The sequence below is a fragment of the Orycteropus afer genome, unplaced genomic scaffold (genome assembly GCF_000298275.1).
Source record: "Orycteropus afer afer isolate SDZICR_OR568_19922 unplaced genomic scaffold, OryAfe1.0 scaffold00540, whole genome shotgun sequence".
NCBI lineage: Eukaryota > Metazoa > Chordata > Mammalia > Tubulidentata > Orycteropodidae > Orycteropus > Orycteropus afer.
This window is the reverse complement of record NW_006922127.1, coordinates 302,374-323,941: the sequence shown is the minus strand read 5'-3', so window position 1 is coordinate 323,941 and position 21,568 is coordinate 302,374. Positions and strand designations below refer to the sequence as shown.

The 21,568-nt window shown below is 46.6% G+C and overlaps 1 protein-coding gene across 1 annotated transcript in view; it reads left to right on the top strand.

Moving 5' to 3' along the window:
* Window positions 1–21,568, top strand: part of FLT1 (fms related receptor tyrosine kinase 1) — a 201,508-nt gene that overhangs the window by 80,350 nt on the left and 99,590 nt on the right. Inside the window, exons 11-13 of the mRNA XM_007955784.1 lie at window positions 4,393–4,501; window positions 12,831–13,139; window positions 17,758–17,904. Of these exons, the coding sequence (XP_007953975.1) occupies window positions 4,393–4,501; window positions 12,831–13,139; window positions 17,758–17,904 (565 nt within the window). The remainder of the gene's footprint in view (window positions 1–4,392; window positions 4,502–12,830; window positions 13,140–17,757; window positions 17,905–21,568) is intronic.

The window sequence follows — 21,568 nt, the reverse complement described above, 5'->3', positions numbered from 1 at the left end:
GCAGTTCCACTCTGTTCTCTAGGGGCGCTGTGGGTCAGAATCAACTCCACAGCAGTGGGTGTGGTTTGGGCTTTGCTTCAAGATTGACAGCCTTGGAAACCCAAAGGGGGTTGCTATGAGTCAGCATCAGCTCAATAGCAGTGAGTTAGTGAGTCAGTTTGTTAGTCTTGTAAAAATGGTGACAGTCATGCCTGGCTTACCTGCACGGATCTTAAGCATGGCAAATGTGTAATCTGAATTGGCCTTACCCTGCCAGGAACCCTTGGTCTTGCTTAACTCCTTACTTTCAGTTGATTTGAGTTCAGTGAAATACTTATTTTGGGAAAATACACACAGCAGAACGTACACCTGTGGAAGAGTTTTTCCACGTACAGTTCAGTAACATTGATTACAGTCTTCTCCATGTTGTGTCACCATCCTTATTATCTCTGTGTATATTGGCCACCACCATTGACTTAGGCTCACTGCCCCTGTACTTGTGCTTACACTTGCTGTTGTCAGTTGGACCTCACATAGATAGTTCTTCAAAAGAGTACATAGCTCAAAGCCAACAGAATTCAAAGTACCTTCAGTAAAAACCCAAACACAACTTACGGAGGCAGGTGGCTTCTGCCTGTAACTTCAAACATTCTCAGGCCAAATTGGAATGGTTGTCCATTTCTCTGTTGAGCAGTCCTGTTAGAATAAACACTGAGAATGAACTTCCTAAGACAAGCAGAGCTTAAGGTCAGAGGTTCTTGGTGAGGGAGGCAGCGGACAGCCCTGCTGGTTCTGAACCTGTGGCAAAGCACTTTGAAGCCTCTGACCCTGAGCTCGTCAGACAAAATAAAGCAATTCGACTTAAAAAAAAAAAAATGATATGGGTGAAAGTCTACACAGCCAAAGATAGACCATTTCAAGGACTTCTGTGTGTACATTTTGGTGACGCCGGTTACATTGTTGCAGTCTGCTGCCATTCTCACCATCCTTTTCCACCACCATCATCTGAAACTCACTGCCGCCTAAGCTTCCCTTCCAGCCTTTGGAGTCACCATTATCAGTGTGATCCCACAGAGCACATTCTTGCAGTGTTCAGAGCAGACAGACTGTGCTAATTAAGATAAGCTGTTTTTTGGTTCAAGGGAGACTAAAGGGGAGATTGTTTTGGTTTAAGGTTTAAAGATGACCTCAGGGCAGTAGTTTTAGGGGCTGTAGAAAATCTTATTCCATTGAGAATTTAAAGTTCTGTTCTACATTTTCCCTCCTTTTGACCAGGATTCTTCTAAACAATCTCTGATCAAAGTATTCATTCAGTATTGGGGACCATCCAGTTCTTCTCGTACCATGGCAAAGGAGGCAATTGTTTGTAGAGGCGACCAGACACATATTGGATCTACTCTTCCAGGAAATCAGCCTTATTTGATGATCTTTCTTTCCAGTTGCCATCTGGTCCACAGTTCCTTTCAGGTTGCCACCTATACGCTTTACTTCTCTCTGCTTCCATTGTCTTTCATGACTCTTAGGTGAGGGTACAATAATGCAAAGGAAATGATTATCCAGAGTTATTTTATTCTCCACCTCTTAGGAAGGTTGAGAATCAGAATGGAGAAACAGCTGAGTTCTCTTTCATATTCTTCCCCATGGTTGTTGCCTACTGAGTGAGTGTTTATTTACAAAGAGAGGTTAGTATGTATATTTGATCTTCAAGTATGGGAATTCTTCTCTGTCACTTTACATTAGGAGAAGGTCATCCTTCTCGGTTGTTAAGAGCAGAGGTTATGTCGTGTTCATCTCTGTCTCCCCTGTAGCATCTGGGCAGTACCTTGATAGACTCTCAATCAGTGTCTGCCAAAGGGAATGGAAATGCCATACCACGTGGACATTTTCATGACCAGTGATTCCAGTAATACACAAAGAACATGTTGTTGTTGTTGTTGTTAGGAGCTGTTGAGTCAGCTGCGACTCACAGCAACCCTGTGAGGCCTATGAGGCCCGGTCCTGTGCCAGCCTCACAATCCTTGTTATACCTGAGCCCATCATTGCAGCCACTGTGTCAGTCTGTCTTGTTGAGGGCCTTCCCCTTTTTCATTGAGTCTCCACTTTACCAAGCATGATATCCTTTCTCAGGCAATGGTCCCTTCTGACGACATGACCAAGGTGGGTGAGACAAGAACATATGAAACGAAAAACCAAACTCACTGCCGTCAAGTCGGATCCAACTCATAGTGTCCCCTCCTTGGCTATCTGAGGCAGTATCACTACAGAAGTAGATTGCCCTACCTTCCTTCTGAGGAGTGGCTGGTGGGTTTGAACTGCCAGCCTTCTGGTTAGCAGTCAGATGCCTTAGGCATTGTGCTACCAGAGCTCCTTGATACTTACTACATCATAGTGAAAATGTCAGTAAAGTTGAACCAATGCACTTTTTTAGAAATTTTTATTGTGTTTTGGGTGAAAGTTTACAGAGCAAATTCACTTTCCATACAGCAGTTCACATACACTTTGTCTCTTGACATTGACTGCAATTTCCCACAATGCAACAGCTCCCCTCCCACTTCCTCCCCATAGTCATCTCTTCCCTGTGTCCATCCCTCCATGCACTCCTGCCCCCCGAGCTGTCTCCCTGTGCATACACAGCCCTTCTTTCTCCCATGATTGTTCTCTCCAAGGAGTGTATCTGCCTAATGTAAATGTTCACTGAAGTAGTGAACTTGATAGCTAAGGAGCAAAAACAAAACCGAGGGCATGTTTTGTAGTCTTTCTGATCTGTAGATAGACGGAAACCCCCTACCTGGGTGGGTGAGGGGATGCCAGTGCAGAGCCCAGTGCAGCATTTGTGCTGGTGGCGGTTGGGTGCCATCGAGTCAGTGCTGAGGCACAGTGACTCCGTGACAGCGGAAGTGCCCCCGGGGTTTCCTGTGCCGTCATCTCTCTGGGAGCTGATTACCAGGTCTTTCCCCACAGAGCCGTGGGGTGAGCTCGAGCCACTGACTTTGCAGTTAGCAGCCAAGCCCTTAACCACTGTGCCACCAGGACGCCTCAATACATTATTTACCAAGCCCAAAAACGTTACGCCCTTTCCCGGGACCAGCCCTCTCGTTGAGCTGATGTTCATCACCTCATGGGAACCGTAGTCCCTTTCTAGTCTGCACATGACTTTGGTCTTTCACTCCTCCATTAGGCTTCCGTGAGGACACTCCATTGGTCCAAAAGTGTCCATTCAGCCTTTACCATTTCAAAGCCTATGACTAGTGATTTGCGTTCTAGGCGACAGTCTGTGAGGATTTAGAAGTAAATGGGTAAATCTTTTTTTTTTTTTTTTGCAATTTTAAGTATGAAAAACTTCCTAGCTTTTTGCATTTTGTTTGTATACAAGCATTCATTACTTTTTTGGGCCAGGTTTTAAGAACTCTCAGTAATTTGTTTCATAGTGTTAATATTTCTCATTAAAAGAAGACAATAAACAACATGCTGTTCAACTGTATCCATGTCCATTACATGTATGAGAAATTGTGCTTTTGGAAAATGCCCTTGAACTCACAGGCGCCAGACCACTAATGTTTCTTTAGAGGTTATTTGGTCTAACAGCATTACTTGTTGTTGGTGTTATGTGCCGTCAAGTCGGCCCCAACTCATAGCGACCCCTCCTTGGGTTTCTGAGGTGGTAGATTGCCCAACCTTCCTTCTGAGGAGTGGCTGGTGGGTTTGAACCACCAGCCTTCTGGTGAGCAGTCAAGTACCTTTGGCACTATGCTACCAGTGCTCCTCCTATAGTAGTACAAAGAGCTAGCAAAACAGTACTGTGGGGTGAATTAATGACTTCCTTGTTCTTCCTTCATTCTCTGAATTAGAAATTGCCAGACCTGAGAAATACGTAATTCACAAACACCCATGACTGTCTCATGAACTCGTCCACCTCCGGTCTCCTTCACCACCATTTGGGGCTGCAGACCACAGTCTCTGAGCCCAGCCACCCTTGCTCTGTGTCCTTGCTAAGCAGGCTCCCATTACCAAATGGCCGCCATCACCTTGGGCCCTAACCCAGAGGGACAGCTCCAGCGTCCACCTGCTCCTCTCACTGACGTGGGGCTGAGCACCTCAGACAGTGTAGGACGTGCAACCTCGCATCTCAACTTCGTGTCTGTGATTGTTAGGCCGGCAGCATGAGATAAATAAGCCTGAAACCTTCGTATGAGTCGGATGTCATAGCCCCTGGTCTCCTGAGGACCTGCCTTCCTGTTATTTTTCCACTCTTGCTGGGGCTCAGCAAGGGGAGAGCCTTCTGGTCACCACTGCTGCGTGCGCTCTTTGCTGAATGAATGGAATAACTGAGTCACTTCACCCCTCTGAAGGACCTCAAGGGTGTCTAACAGTCCCGTGTCCTATTGCCGGCTGACGTCCCCTTTTCTTTTGCAGACTGCTAGCACCTTGGCCGTGGCTGACTCTAGAGTTTCTGGAATCTACACTTGCATGGCTTTCAATAAAGTAGGGACGGTCGGAAGGAACATGAGCTTCTATGTCACAGGTAAGCCACGCATCCTGCACCCTAAAAACAGCTTGGTGACCTCAGTCTCTTAAGTCTTGTTTGCTTTTAGTGCACTTATGCTTAAGTGGTTTTTATTTTTAAAAAAAAAAAAAAAAAAAAAAAAAAGCCACTCTGTAGAATCGCCAGACTTTGAGGACCTTCATCCTCACCCTCAGGAATTAGAACTCTGGGTCATCATCGGATCTCTTCAAGAGTGACTTCCCTGAATTCTCTTCGAGTTCTTTGTGTGGGTCTCCCTCCTGGGGTCGACTGGGGCTTTGGGATCATTGCATGTTCTTTACTGAACTCCCTTTGGCACGGAGCACAGGGTCTGACCCTCAGGAGTTGGCTTGCTAACAGTCCAGGAAACAACCTATAGTGCATATGATAACATGATTTTCTATTTTTATTTTTTAAATTCCAAGAAGAATTGCTTCACGACTTAAGTAATTTTAACCTTGGGGCCTGGAGGCTCTTCTAGGAAAAATCCCAAATTGAGCCTTGTTAGTATCCGTCAGTGTGCTGTTTTCTGGTAGCATTTAAAAATTTTTCGCCTTCAATAGGATGGTGTCTGCAAATCAGAAAACCTCCAAGGTACACAAGTGACACTCCCTAGGTCCTTCCATGAGCACAGGAAGGAAGTAAGTAGCTCAAAGTATGAAAACAATTGCCTGGCTCCCTACTCCCCTAATTTCTGAAGAAACCTGGGCAGTCTGCCAACTAAGCTCTCTGGAAACTTTGCACTGTGTGGGGCAGGCTTCAGCCCTTTAGCCGTTGCCTCGAATTCTCTGGAAAGAAACAGGGAGGTCTGGGCTCAGGAGACGTGCAGGCTGTTGGATCACCTGAGAGGAGGCCCTCGGCAAGGTAGCCCAGCCCCAGAGAAGCTGGGCCATGGGAGACACCCTGAGGAAGTCCTCAGAAAATGTTAGCGCAGGAGGGGATGGGAGAGGTGAGACACATGATCGCTCCCTGTCCTGGTTCCCTGGTGCCGCTCTAACAGGAACATACCACAAATGGGATGGCCTTAACAAACAGGAGTTTATTCTTACAGTTTAGAGGCTTTAAGTCCAAGTTCACAGTGCCAGGCTCTAGCGGCTGGGTGAAAGCCCCTCAACCTTAGGGTCCAGCTCTCCCTCCTGCTTCTGGCCACTGGAGCTAGAGGCGTTTCTTCACTCAGACAGCTGCTGGCTGCTGAGGCTGAGAAGCCCCAAGGTTGACAAGTAAAAAGGCACAGTCTTGATGTTACCAAACCACACGGCAGGCCATTAACTTAAGTCCATTGTAAGTCCCAAGGTTGGCAGAGCATGGCAGGCTGCTGAGCAACGACACAGCTCCATGCAGGGTCCAAGTGTGCTGTAAGCTAGAGACCATTCCCAAGGCTTCTCCTTATATACAGGAAGGAGACCACATCCCAAAGGCAGCTACTCAGCTGCTTGTGGTAGATCCCACCATGGAGTCGATTGCCAGTTTCATCATGGGGAATACTACTACATCCAGCTGCTCAGCCACTCAACCAGTCCTAATCAAGTTGACATACAAGCATAACCATCACATTCCCTCAGCTGCATGGGACAGAGGAGGAAACAGGAATTTGAGAGGTGAAGAGACTCAGCAGAGTGGCTCTAGACCACCTCAGTCCCCTGTCCTTTCATATCAGAAACAGAGGAAATCATCCTTGCCTCCACTCCAAGGAGTTAAAAAAAATTCCTTTATGTAAAGAGGATTCAGTAGAGAGTTCAAGTAGATTGGCTTTCTGATCAACCTCAGATGGCTCAGCCTAGTTTAAGTAAGTACCAAACAAAAAAAGCACCAAACTCACTGCCATTGAGTTGATTCTGACTCACAGCGACCCCCATTGGGTTTCTGAGGCTGTAAATCTTTAGGGGAATAGATTGTCCCATCTTCCTTCCACGGAGCAGCTTGTGGATTTGAACTGCTGACCTTCTGGTTAGCAGCCAAATGCCTTACCCACTATGCCACCACTGCTCCTTAAGTGAGTACAGGGGTTCATGTTGCCATTGTGTTGAACAAGAAATGAGTTAGTATCCAGATCCACAGCCACTATATGTGTCTGGGTCAGAGAACATAAAAATCGAGCCACTTCTGTTCTGCTCTGAAGGGCTGTCCAACAAGGTGGTGAAAGTTTAATGGGTGCTAACTATTACGTGGTAGAATTCAACTCTGTGCCGGACACTTGGAGGGATGGTCACGTAGCCCCATCTTCCCAGGACGATGGTTCTAGTAACGAAGAAATGAAGAAGTCATCACGTCCACTCCAGAATCAAAATACGTGTGCAGAAGTAATGTCATGGATATCACAATTTCAACACATAATTCACATTTCTAAAAGTATACATACACTGCTTCACTCTTTCTGTCAATTCAAAGCCAGTCAAACCAACTGAATTCAGCTCTTCAGTCACATTAGCCATACTTTACATGCTCAGTTGCCCCTTGTGGCCGCGGGCACTGTATCAGTGCTTGCTGAGTCTCTGAGGAGGAAGCAAGACCTGAGGTGGTCCTTCAGCAGGCGGGGGGTGGGGGTGGGGGAACAGAGCTTGAATGGATGGAGAGAAAAGTCAGGCTTGCCCTGACGTTTTCAAACCCAAGGCAAGATTACCAAGGGAGACCCACAAGCCATATATCTAACCACTCACAAGTTCTAAATTAAGCTAAACCAAAACCAAACTCAGTTGCCATCAAGTCAATTCCAACTCAATGGGCGACTCCCTTTAGGTTTCCAAGGTGGTAAATCTTTATGGAAGTAGATTGCCCAGTCTTCTTTCCAGGGAGTGGCTGGTGGGTTTGAACTGCCAGCCTTCTGGTTAGCAGACAAATGCCTTAGGCAGTGTGCCACCAGAGCTCCTAAATTAAGCTAACAGGGTGCTGAATAGGTTCCAACTTCCTGCGGACAATTGTACCTCCTTGATGACCTGAAGAGCTAGGTACAGATTGAGAATTCTGGGCACCTCAGGGTGTCACAGCAGAGGGCCTGGCAGCATGGAAGGGCTGGCCCCCGGCTCACCTGTCTTCTCTCCCACGCCTCACTCACCCACATTGCGCGTGGCCATGCCTTCCAGTGGGCGGTCTTCTCAGCCCACCCACCCACAGCGTCCACACCCTTCACACACAGTCTTCCCGTGGCCACTCCTGGAGTCTGGAAGTGTGCACACACGTAGGGTCATTTCAGGAGGACAGGCCTGGCAGGCCTAAAGGCAGACTTGGGATCACAAGAACAGGGAATTCTGGGATCCCAGGTACCCTGACCACTATTGGGAAGTGGGGAGGCATAGGCTCTGGGTTCCCCATCGATTCTTCACACTTGCAGCCAGAACAGAGTCACCTGGAGGCCCAGGATAGGAACTCCTCTTGTCTGGGTCTGAGGGATGTGCTGGACGAAGATGTGCTAAGAGTGGGGAGCATCATGCTCTTTGCCTAATTGTCCAGAGAGTCCCCAAGAAAGGGCCACTGATGCCCAGAGTTAACCACGGCACCAGCATCTCGTCCTCCCCATGGAAGTTTTGATTGTTACACCCTATTTTTGCACAGCACACATGACATAGACCCTAGCTGATAAATCCGAACACCTCCTGAGTTTGGCCGGAATCTCCTCCCACCCCACCATCACGGTATCCGGTGTATAGCCGTGGAGTGCTTGAAACCTGTTCCGGATCCTCAGCCTTGCCCATGGACAGGACTCACTAGCATTCAACTTGAACATCCCTACATAACTACCTGGAGAAGCTCCCAAGGCTTAGCCTCTAGAAACTCAGGAACTTTACTCTTAAAACCAAGCTCAAGCTCAGCCCATGAAGCCCCCTGTTACCTGGACTAGACTTTCTCTGAATTGAAGATTATTCACCAGTTCTGAGAAGTTCTAGCTTAGATTGCTGGTGGTGGAAATTTTGATTGCATTCGTGTTTCTAAACTAGCTCTGATCTTTTTGTCTCAAGATGTATTCTCCCGAGATTAAACCCTCTGAGCAATGTTGCCCTGTACCTGTTTCTTTTCTGAACAACGAATGGATATCGCTCCAGTGTTTGCACTTAATTCAGGAAGGGGAACGCTTTTGAACGTGCCTGTCTAAAATTTAACTGCCCTACATCAAAAGATCTTGATTGGGTCTTGAGAGAGCCTCATTTCAATCATGTTACCCATCTTTAAAACACAGTCAGCACTTAGAGCTGCCTTCCAAAGTGATGAAAAACAGTTCACTGTGGCCCTTGGGGTCCTCCCCTGCTCCCACTAAGCTCTGATCATTGGGGTCCTCCTCAGGCCCCACTGAGCTTTGGCCAATGGGATCCTCCACTCATCCCACTAAGCTTTAGCCATTGGGATCTGTTCTGGTTCTCTAGTGCTGCTCTGACAGAAATAGACCACAAATGCAGTGGCCTTACCAAACAGGAGTTTATTCTTACAATCTGGAGGCTTTAAGTCCACGTTCCAAGTGGCAGGCTCTAGGGGCTGGGTGAAAGCCCCTCAACCTTGGGGTCCAGCTCTGCCTCCTGCTCCTGGCCCACTGGAGCTAGAGGCGTTTCTTCACTCAGACAGCTGCTGGCTGCTGAGACTGACAAACCCAAGGTGACAAGTCAAAAGGCACAGTCCCGATGTTACCAAACCACACTGCAGGCCATTAACTTAAGTCCATTGTCATTGTAAGTCCCAGGGTCGGCAGAGTGTAGCAGGCTGCTGAGCAATGACACGGCTACATGCAGGGTCCAAGTGTGCCACAGGCTAGAGACCATTCTCAAAACTTCTCCTTACATACAGGAAGCAGACCACATAGTCAAAGGCTACTCAGCTGCTCATAGTAGATTCCACCATGGAGTTGATTACCAGTCTCATCATGGGGAATACTAACTACGTCCAGCTGCCCAGCCACTCAACCAGGCCCAGCCAAGCTGACACACAAACATAACCACAGGATCCTCTCCTGGTCCCACTAACCTCTGGCCAATGGGATCCTCCTCTGGTCCTGCTAAACTTTGGCCACTGGGAACTTCCCCTGGTCCCACTGAGCTTTGGCATTCACTGGTACATAACATCTACTTGGAAGAAACGAACTTTCTAGTAGCTACTCATTTTCTTTTTAAAGAACACTATTTCCTTACTCCAGTGTGAACAAACTGCTCAGGGAAATGGTGTTCTCATTTCTATGTGACCAATAAGACCTCATTCATCCTTTTCTATTTCTGCACTTGGTTCTTTCATGAACTGAATCCACAGGTGTGACCCAGTGTTGCCCAAAATATCCATCCTCCCCATACACACTTCTGTAAGGAGGTCACTTTTTGCCTGACTGTGGGCTGAATGTCCCTTTTGAGCGTGGATTCCTTTTCCACGGGACCTCTTCAGATGCCAGGGGTGGGAGCTGTGCCCGTCAGTGATGAGGACAATGACAGTGACCGTGACAATCACCATGACCCTGTTCAATCTCCTAAAGGTCCTGAAGTGGGGAAGACATCTTATTTTCACTTTGGTTAGAAGTGGGTCTGCTTTTATACTCAGGCTTAAAAAGAGCCAACACGAATTAAGGGGAAATCCTTCTGGATTCATTAAATCACTTAGGACATTTTATTGATCCTCTTCCATGGAGCAAAAGGGGATACCAAAGGGGCTGTCTTGAGAAACAAGAGAATCATTTGAAAGAGGCTGTCTGTTAACAGAAGCCAGATTTGCTTCAGTGACAGTGTCGTGTCAGTTTCCCCCCGTTCCTCCCCTTCCCCCTGAGAATAAATGGGCCTGGTCCTCTTTTCCAGAGTGGGTGTTTGGCTGCTTGGCTGGCACTCGGCGTGCCCATGGGTGTGTTAGCAATTACTGAGGGTGAGACAGGAACAGCATTGCCTTATCGCCCTGGCTTCCCAGTGTCACTAAATGCATTTTATTTTGAGATTCCTGGTGGTGCTTGGCAAAGATAAACAAAATCTGCCATCAGGAAACCTGTGAGCTATTTCCACAGGAAGTTTCAAATCACTGAAGTAAATAGAAACTCTGCACATGAGCTCAGTGGTGTCAGTTGGGTCCACTTGGGGTCGAACAAGCAGGAGACCTCGTAAATGGAGAAGCTGTGGTCTTTTAAGAAGTGATCAGTGGCAGCCAGGGCACGAGATGTCTGCTCTGGAGTCTGTGTAAAAGCTGATGGTGACCTCACGCCTCGTGCCTGGAGATGTCCCAACGGGACAGAGATGTTGAATTAGAGGCGCTGCTGCTGCTGCTACTTCACTATTATGTTAAGGAGCCCTGGTGGCACGATGATTGGCTGAGAGTTTGGCAGTTCGCGCCTACTTGGCAGCTCCCTGGGAGAAAAACTGCTCCCGTCAAAATTGCAGCCGAGGAAACCCTATGGGGGCAGTTTTGCTTTGTCACATGGGGTCACTAGGAGTCGGAATTGACTCTCCGGCCCCAGCAGCAACATTGCCATGTTAAAGGCGACTGTCAGAGGCTCACGCATCTTCTAGAACATTCGTAGCTTTTCGTCTTGAAAGCAGGAAACCTACACTGGTCGCCTCTCTCTCCCCAACCACTGACAGCTTCATAAGCTGCTGTGACCCACGGCCCCCAGGCTCCTAGTGAACACTTGGCATTCCTTCAGACGTGACACTTTATAATAAAGCCAAAGCCCTGCAGAATCAGAAAAACAAGCACAGGGAGATTTAGGAAAGGAGTTGATACGACAGCTAATTTTGGACTATTGTCCCCTTCAGGTTTAAAGGTTTCTTTAGAGCTTTGTGTGCAAAGGATAATCATAATAATAATAACATAACATAATGCTTTTCATCTTCAAAGTTCTTTGTAAAATGTTGGCCCAAAGTCTTTGCTCAAATACAGACGCACCACCAGTAACTAGTGATGGGCGGGTTCTGAGAGCAGGTCAGTTCAGGGCCGGTAACCAATAAGTGTTTACAATCTTCTGGTGAAACGGCCCAAGATGGCAGACAGAGACCTCTTGGCCCCAAAGTTCCATGCTGGTCCAGGGGGGACTCCAGGAGAGGAACAATTGGCGTTCCGTCAGAGGTGGGGGTGAAGGCTGGCTGGGGCTTGATATTGGAGAAAATGGTCGTTAATGACACAGTCCCTTTTAGAGAAGGTTTAAAGTGTTTTTGAGAGTAAATTAATTTTTTTAAGTGACTTTCCATGCATCCCCACGCCCCACCCCACTGTGGAATCTGGCAACTCCTGAAGATTCGTTTCAGAAGAAACCTTTGCTGTTTTCTGTCTGAGCTCACTGTATCGACCGGTGGCTGTCTTCTGAAACAACAGTGGGAGGGGCTGGCCATCAATCAAATGGCAGGAAATTTGGGAAATCAGTTGTTTTTCACTGGAAAAGTTTAGGACTGAAGTGGGGTTTACCACTAAGGAGTTCTAGTGGCATTGTGGTTAAAGCATTGGGCTGCTAACCAAAAGATCGGTGGTTTGAACCTACCAGCCACTCCACAGGAGAAAGATGAGGCAGTCTGCTTCCATAAAGATGACAGCTTTGGAAACCCTATGGGGCAATTCTACTCTTTCCCTAGGGGTGCCATGAGTCGGAATTGAGGCCACGGCAGTGGGTGTGGTTTGGGCTTTGCTTCTGTGAAGATTGACAGCCTTGGAAACCCTCTGGTGCAGTTCCACTCTGTCCTCTAGGGGCGCTGTGAGTCAGAATGGACTCCACGGCAGTGGGTGTGGTTTGGGCTTTGCTTCTGTGAAGATTGACAGCCTTGGAAACCCTCTGGTGCAGTTCCACTCTGTCCTCTAGGGGCGCTGTGAGGCAGAATCTAGGGGCACTGTGGGTCAGACTCAGTGGCAGTGATGTGGTTTCTTTTTTTTTTTTTTTTAAGTGAGGTTGATCAGCTTCATGAAATCTCCTGGCATGTGGGACTTCCTATTCTCAACTTGCTCCCACTCAACAACCTGTTCTGGTTTAAGCTTGACCAGAATAGTATCCTTGCTTTTAGTACAAACGGCTCTTCACTCTTCTGCCCACTTCAGATGCCCATTTGCTAGAAGTGATGTATGTGATAAGGAGATGCAAGACATACTTAATCACCCCACGCTGGAAAGAAAAACATTCCACTTTGAAGAACAAGTGTGGGCAGATGAGGAAAAAGTACTATCCTTGTGTGTAGCCTTGTTTGCATTTCCTGCCTCACTTCTGATGGAACCGACCTTGTTGGTTCCTACCTGCTGTGTTTGGTCAGTTTCCCCCCAAGTACACAGATAAACACCCTTCCGTCTCCTGACGAAAAAGCTTAAGTGTCGGAACTGCTCTCGAGACTCTCGAAGAGCGGTCTCCTGAGGAAGCCCCCGATTTTTCTGTGAACTGACGTTCTTTCATCTTGTTTCACAGATGTGCCAAACGGATTTCACGTTCACTTGGAGAAGATGCCCACAGAAGGCGAGGACCTGAAACTGTCTTGCACGGTTAACAAGTTCCTCTACCGAGACCTCACTTGGGTCCTGCTGCGGACTTCGAACAACCAGACAATGCACCATAGTATCAGCAAGCAGAAAATGGCGGTCGCCAAGGAGTACTCCATGACTCTCAATTTGCTCATCAAGAACGTTTCCCTGGAAGACTCAGGCACCTATGCCTGCCGAGCCCGGAACGTACACACAGGGGAAGAAATCCTTCAGAAGAAAGAAGTTGTCATTCGAGGTGAGCAATGCCACCAAAAGGTTGTTTTCTCTCGGATCTCCAAATTTAAAAGCGCAAGGAATGATTGTACCACACAAAGTCATGTAAAACATTAAAGGACTCATTCGAAAAAGTAGCAGTTGTCTCATATCATCTTGATTTATTGCCAGTGATGGTAACTTTCAGGCTTCGAGGACACGCTCCTCCCAAAACGAATTCGGAGATAGACGTGCTCATGAGAGCCAAGGCCCCCTCTCAGCCTGTGGGCTCCCCGCCCGGGCCGAGGGGTCCCCGCTCTGTGCCGACCTGGTGTGACTTTGAATTTGGAAGATCCCTCTGCTTCATTTCTGGGTCTGCTCTTGCTGTCTTCCGCCTGCTAGACGGCAACTGGGGACCGAGCCTTTCTTCCACTCTGAGGCCAACCTCTTTATTTTCACCTCCCAAAGTTGCACAAACTGAATAAGCGAACCAGATGCTGGTTTCTGCAAAGAAGGACATTGACTAACTGCCTCTGTTAGCTCAGCAGGAGGCCGGTGACATCCGTGGGGACCTCTGCCTGCCTTTATTTTGTGCTGTCTCATCTGTCTTTGATTTGTAAATAGCACCTGGATAGAAAGTTATAATGCTTATTTATTTGAAAATGCTTTTGTGTTTGGTTTTGTTCTGGTTTTTTTTTTTTTTTCACATTAAGCACGTTGGTCTTCAACGGGAACTTCTCAGTGGGGCTCCAGGGGGCGAGATGTTGGTTTAACTCAGAAAGTAAAGCTCTCTCACAACCCGAAGTAGAAGAGTCCAACGCGACCCACGCCACCTCCCTCATCTCCTGCCATCCTGAATTTCCAGCAGAGGGGTCCGGCACAGGGCTGCCTCCGCACGGCCTCCTGGACTGTGGGTGCCGATGGCATCTGAGGAAAAGTGGGCCATGCCTTCGTTTTTAAATATTTCTGTCCCCTTGTTATTCTTGTAAAGGACTTTGTCGTGTTCAAAGGATGACATTCAAAAATGTGCCATGATCAATTCATCCAGGAAATCAAATGAGCAGAGGTCAAATGCAGTCTTCCCAATGTCAGTTTACAGTGGGTCCATTAAAAAGACAAAAAAAGTTCACTTTCTCCACTCTCAAAGGCTGATAGTGTTCTTTTCATGGGGATTAAGGAATGGCAACAATACAGAAGCAGAAGCCAAAGTGATTTCAAAAGACACTCCGTGGAAGAGATTTTTGTGGGACGCTGACCCTTGAGGGGAAGGTGACGTCTTCCCCCACGTCATTTCATCGTTGAGTCATTGGGGCTTACGATCAATCACTGTGTGTGACTTGCCTATAGGAAAACCAACTCTGATGACCAAAATAGCCAGGGCTGCGAACAGAGCGGCCGGGCAGTTCACTGGGAGGTGACAAATAGGACAGCTTTTCAGGCTTGGGAATTCACCAGACTGTTTCCTCCTGTGTGTGGTACAGACCCTGTCCCACGGCTAAACTTGTCTTTCACGTGGGAATTGCTTTTGTCGAGTGTGAAAAAGTGAACAATAGCATTTCCCCCAATGCCAGTTTTATGGGGCCCCAAATACTCTGAAAACAATTAGTAACCTGGAAGTTGTCAACCCACAGGAAAGAATAATCAATTGTATCTTGAAATTTTACCTATAGCTCTGTGGCCTGGCGTCTTTGTTGGGTTCGAAGCCAGCCTGTGTGTGTCCCTTCAGGAAACAGTGCCTTAGTGCCACAGAACTTGGGGGCCTCGGCTCTCAACTCAAGCTAAAAAAAGCAAATGGAATGATTTAGGGGCTGCTCGTGGACAAATGGCCGGTCGGACATGCAGAACCTACTGTTTCCTTCCTCTGAAAATTGCAGCAAGCAGTTTTCATGGGGAAGCGGAGGATGTTAGAGTTTACAGGAGATGACTTTCAATATTTCCAAGAGGTGATTTTAAGAATTTCATGGAGTAATTCATTGTTCAGTGAGTAATGAATCCTTTCCAGAGAGTTTTAAAAAAATGGAAAAGAAAGAAACAATTGGGCAAGTCCTATTTATTTATTTTTTCCCACTTGTTGTTGTTTTGGGTGTGGAGTGGGGTAAGGTTAACAGGGAAAAACAGAAATGGGGAGGAGCCCTAATTAGGAAGAACAGTTGAGATGGAGTACGGGGGTGAGGCTGGTTCCTTACTTAGTCCCCATTCCAAATGGAGAATAGAAACTGGATTTATGAGACTTGGAAGTCACTGCAAAGGAAAGAAGGAACCCGGTGGGAGCTCTCTTTGGCTAATAATAACCAGCAGGAATATCCCGTGAATTTGGATTTTTGTCAATGGGAAGGGATCGGCCGCACATGGTTAAAGTTTGGAAATCAGCTAGCTCCTTCCATCAAGCACTGAGGTTTTAAAGTCTGCTTTCACTGTGCTTTGCTGATTTCAAATGTCAAAATAAATGACTGTAATGTGTAAGGTGGGAATTGACAAAATGGGATTCCTTTCGGTGGATTCCTGTATCAAGCTGATCACTGAGAAACCAGCCAAAAACGAGACTCTCCAACAGAGGAGAAATGGGTACAAAGAAAAACAATATATGTATGTGACACTGGATGCCTCACACATGTCCCTGTGAGCCTTGTGTTCTGTTTAACTGATTGTCCCGGGTTTCATCTGCAGACTTTTTGCTGCTGCTCCTGTGTGACGTTTGTGATGGGCAGACAGGGCCTTTGGGAGTCCTTCCTGATACTATGTTAAATACAAGGTCCTTGGCCGTGTTGGCATTGTATGCTGGTCAGGGAAATCCAGATGCTGTCTGTGTTGACAATATGATTGTTGGTAGCTATGAAAAGAGCCCGGATGCTATGAGTCCTATAATCAGACCTCCTCTTTACAACAAGGCTGATGGCTGATGACAGCTCGTTGCATCATCCTTAGGGCACGGGAAATAGTGATTGTGCTAGCCAAAGCTGTTAGAAGTCTAACTCAGTGAACTGGACCAAAGTCTTAAAGGACATAGAGCCAAGTTGGCGTGTTGTAATAGACACCAAGTAGGACCAGGTTGCTGTTCTTGACCATCTTGCCGTGTTTCCCCCATCTGTGTGGGGCCTCTGTGATGCAGAAATATCCATATCGTGATGAGGCATGTATAGGTAAAAAGTCATTTGACAGACTGCACAGAGGGCCAACACGGGAGTACTTTCATGGTCCTGCCTCTTGGGGGCGAGATAGAGCAGGAATTGTCTGGGCGCAGGCTAAAGGAATGGTGCTACCATTTCTTCCACATTGGGTGGGAAGAAGGTTTTATAAAACCAGAGCATCCCTTTAGCACTCGTCTTTGCTCTGGACGTCATCCTGTGTGCAATGAGAAAAGACTGATCATGGGCTGTGGAAATCTAAATGGAATGAGAAGCTTGTTTCTTCTAGTAGATGGTAACCCTGCCATGTTAGATAGACCACTTCCAACATGTTATCTAAGCTGTATGGTCATATCTGTTTAACTGAAAAATTTGACACTGCTTTAGTGAGTGCTAACCCTGATCCCTACAGGAAGGAAGGAGAGAGGTTTTGGGCTCAGCAGACTCCCACAGGGAGTCAAAGACACAGGCTTTCATGGCGGTAGCACACTAAGATGGGGACATGAGGCTCATCAGAGAAAGCCCAGATCATTGAAACCAGTCACATGTAGGATGAGTAAGGGCCACCAAAACACTATTGACTTCTCTTCTAGGATTTGTGACAAGGCCGAGGGTGCAGAGAGGGATGGTTTGGAAGGGCGGGAATGACACTAGGGGTTGTTTTTATTCTTTGACCTTGGAAGCTTGGGCTACCCATCCAGTATCCACCTAACCAGAATGTCTATACATCAGCCGGACTGACTTTAACTACTTGGTTCAGTAGAGACACTGTACTCATTGTGGGCTTTGGGGTCACTACTGCTCCTGTGTGGGATTTCAGTGTTGTAATGTATTGCTTCCTAATGTATTAAATTCATTGTGTTGTACTATATTGGTTGGCATTTTATTAAAAGAAATTGTATTGTATCATATGTGTATGTTTTAAGAGAAAATAATATAAAATATAATATTTGTACTATTATATAGTGCAAAAATGATGAATCTGTGCCTTGTCTCTGACTTAATTCCCTGGACTTGCATGTGGGGAGGGACAGGAGGAAGGAAATACTCAGTAAAACTCAGTAAAGTCCTAGAAAATCTGCATCACCTGATGCTTGACAATTTAGGTGACTGACGGTTGAGTAACACAAACACACCCACACAAACACATGACACGAAATTGTGTTAGCCTGCCATTACAATATCAGGTATTGATGGGAAAATCCTCTACAAGCCTATATACAAAACCATGTTCTATGCAGAATCCCTGGGTTTTAGAAAAGTGTATTCCCCAGAAAAAGAATGGAAATGAGGTTCAAATTGGAAAATAGAGAAATCAGTTCTCGATTCTGTCCTAACAGATTTCAGTTTCTTGTCACAAGTTATCGAAAAGGAAACACTGTATTAACCATGAAGGGGGAACTTGGGGAACAAATAACAGATGAAAACTTACAGTTGGCTTTTGCTGTTCCTGTACTTATATAAAATGTTGCTTTGCACGTAGACTAGAAGACTAAGACTGTTGAGTAACCACCGTCCCATTTCTTCATCCATTAGATCAGGAAGCACCGTATCTGCTGCGAAACCTCAGTGACCAGACGGTGGTCATCAGCAACTCCACCACTTTAGACTGTCACGCCAAAGGGGTGCCGGAGCCTCAGATCACCTGGTTTAAAAATAATCACAAAATACAGCAAGAGCCTGGTAAGAGATTGGGTTTTCCTTGAGTTTACTCTTTCTCATCCCATCTGCACACAGGGCATGGGGGCGTCCTCTGACCACCTCTGACGTCATGAGGGGGGAGAGAGAATCTCCATCAGCAGCATCAGCTCAAGGCCGATTGCTATGAGGTGGAGGCAAACATGCCACCACCTTCTTACTCATTTGCCAATTCTGACACCAACCATCCCTCCCATGACAATCTCTACTTCTCTGCTGGGTTTGGTGATTCATTGCAGTGGCCACACAGAACTCACAGACAATACTCATGATCATGGGGTTTCTTAGGGAAACAACAAGTTACAATTTGGGCTCAGGAACACGCTCAGGATACAGTTCTTTGATCAGGACAGTCTGCACTCAGCCATGCCCACAGGCATGCCTCTCTGTGGCCCTTGACCTCTCAGCCTGACCTCTGCCCTGCTCAGGCAAGTGTGTTACAAAGCTCTTTGAGCTCTGCCAACAGGTGTACCCCACTCCACCAGCAAGCCTTCTGCCCAGAGGCACTCAGCGTTCTCACTCTGTGGGCTGGCAAGCTTGCTGCTCTGTCTCTTGCTCGTCTTTAGGTTCTGCTGCTGCCGCCATTTCTCCGCACAGGAACCTCAGATCCAAGGATGCCCTCCACTCCTGCTTCTTTTCTCTTGATGGCAGTAAGAGCCTCATTTTCTGCCTCTGGGATGGCTCATTTTAAGCCTAATGAGATGGGAAAACTGACCAATCCCAACATTAGGGTGCCATGCATCTTATTTGCATGGCTCTGGTAGCGTAGTGCCTAAGGCACTTGATTGCTGACCAGAAGGCTGGCAGTTCAAACCCACCAGCCACTCCTCGGAAGGAAGATGGGGCAACCTACTCCCATGGTGATACTGCCTTGGAAACCCAAGGAGAGGTCGCTATGAGTTGGGTCTGACTCAATGGCACATAACAACAACAACAACAACCCTCACAAGGGTGCCATGCATCTCATTTACATAGTTAGCAAGCTGTCCAGTCCCCTTGGTGGGTCATGGGGTGGGAGAGGGCTCACATTTGCATGGTCCCACCCAGTTATCGGGTGGAGTCACAAAGATCATGGCTAGAAGAGCCATACCAAGTAATTCCCTGTACCACTTCCTCCCTCCCCCAGCATTCCTATCGTCTCCTTCCAGTATTTCTAGAATCATTTTCTGAAACAGTTGAAAATTCTTGGGCTCTGGTTCATTCTTGTATCAACTTACAATGAAGGATAATTGGGCCAATTCTTTCTTTTTTTTTTTTTTTAATTTTTTTTGGATTTGGGTGAAGATTTACGGAGTAAATTCACTTTTCATACAGCAGTTCACATATACTGTCTCATGTCATTGACCAAAATTTACAATGCAGCAGCTCCCCTCCCACTTCCTCCCCATAGTTACCTCCTCCCAGTGTCCATCCCTTCATACTCTTCTGCACCCTGAGCTATCTCCCTGTGCGTAAGCAGCCCTTCCTTCTCCCATGATTGTTCTCTCCAGGGCGTGTGTCTACTTGAGGTAAATGTTTAACTCCCAGACCTGAAGGGCAGCTAGGGGCCATAGTCTCAGTGGTTACATCAGGCTCTATTGGACCAGAATTGGGCCAATTCTTATGTAGACCATATTCTTCTCCTTATAGAAAGACCCTTCCAGAATCTGCTCAACTGGAATATACCACTTTAAATAAAGAATTCAGGGGAAGAATGGTCAGAGCCACTTAGCAAATGTTGCAGTTCAGCTTGACAACTGGACAGGGAGGGCTTGGTTTCTGGACTTGAGGTCCAGTAGAGCTTTGAGCATTCACCATAATGAAGATATAATCATAATGAATTTATAATCTTTCTAATTCGTCTACAGCAATCTTAGTTGTATGATAAAAATAAGAATCTTCAAAACCACATTTGTCTTAAGGGTCAAAGAAAATCTAAACTAATGCTTATGAGCTTTCTCTCAACAATAAATATTCTTGAAAACGTCTAGACTGAAACTTTCCGAAAGCTACTCACGGACTTCAGTTGGATAGGAATTCTAGTAAGAGTATTGTCTGTTGCCTTCCACATAATTCTATGGTTAAGTAAAGGTAAATTGGACTTAAGTAGAATTTTAATTAATAATTCTACTTATAATAAAAATAAGCAGTCTGTTTATTTGCAATATTCCATCCATCTATGAAGACTGGCGGTTCAAACCCACCAGCCACTCCTCCAAAGGAAGGTTGGGCAATCTCCTTCCGTAGTGATAACACCTTGGAAACCCAAGGAGGGGTCACTATGAGTCAGCTACAACTCGATGGCAGTGAGTTTGGGTTTTTTTTTTTTTTTTGAGTTATGGAAAGCAAATAAATGGCCATGTGGAATGGCCCTTGGTTCCTTGTCCTCCAAAATGCAACCTCCATTTGAATTTGTTCCACAGAATGTTAAGATATGAACAAAGGGCTTAGAAAGACCTTACACTCAACAGGTCCAAAACTATCACAGTGCATCGTTTTTTCTCCTTCAAGTAAGACCTTCTCTTGTACTAACATCACATATTTAATCATCCAAACTTGAAGGTGATGGCCTCTCCTTGACCCTCCTCATTTAATCAGTCGCCAGGTTGAGCAGGTTATAACTGCTAAAAATTGCTCGATTCCATCCCTTCCTCTGCTTCCTGTTGTCATTTCTTGGCTCAAGTGCTCATCACCTAGCACCTGAACTTGTGCAGTAACTTCCTGACTGGTCCTCCACCTCTCTTTTCTCTTCTTTGCATCACTTTTGCACACAGCAATTATTGACACAGCTTTGAACATCTCTCTTCCCTCCTCCCAGTCTCCCATTGGCTCTCTGTCACAGCACGAAGTCCAAGCACGAGTGAGAGAAGCCCCTTAGCAAGTGGCCCCTGCCAGCCCCCACCACTTCATGCTCTCCACCCCTGCCTTATGCTTTGTGTCCTGCAATGCCCAGCTCTCAGGGATCCTGCACATGTTGCACTGCCAACCTCCGGTGCTTTTGTTCCTGTGTCCCCTTTGCCTGGAGTACCTTCCCTTCATCTCATGCGTCCCCATCCCTTAAGACCTAGATCGTGTGTCCTCTTCTCCAGAAGGGCTTTCTCAACTCCTGCAAAGAAGGGATCTCCTCTATGCTCCTGTATTACTGAAGACTATTCCTCCTTCTCTCTTACTGTGTTGCTTTATAATCATCCCTTTATATATGAGTCGGGGCCGACTCGATGGCACATAACAACAACAACAATATACGTGTCTGTGTTATCTATGTATATTTCTACTACTCTCTGCCTGTGAATCTTCCATTCATGTATGCCTTTCCCCCTTGAGAGCAGGTATTGAATCCTATTTGCCTGATTTGTATCTAACTTGTCTTTATGCCTCCATAACCCAGCCTGGTGCTTGGCAATCAATAACTGTTTCTTGAATGAATGAATGGTTTTCAGAAAATGTTACTGTATACTTAGCAAGTTCACTTGGTAGCAGACATACCTGGACTTGAGGTGGGGTTATGTTGTTAGGTACTGTGAAGTCAGCTCTGAATCATAGCAACCCTGTGTACAACAGTCAGGTCTGAATCATGGCAACCCTGTGTACAACAGTCAGCCCTGAATCGTGGCGACCCTGTGTACAACAGTCAGCCCTGAATCGTGGCGACCCTGTGTACAACAGTCAG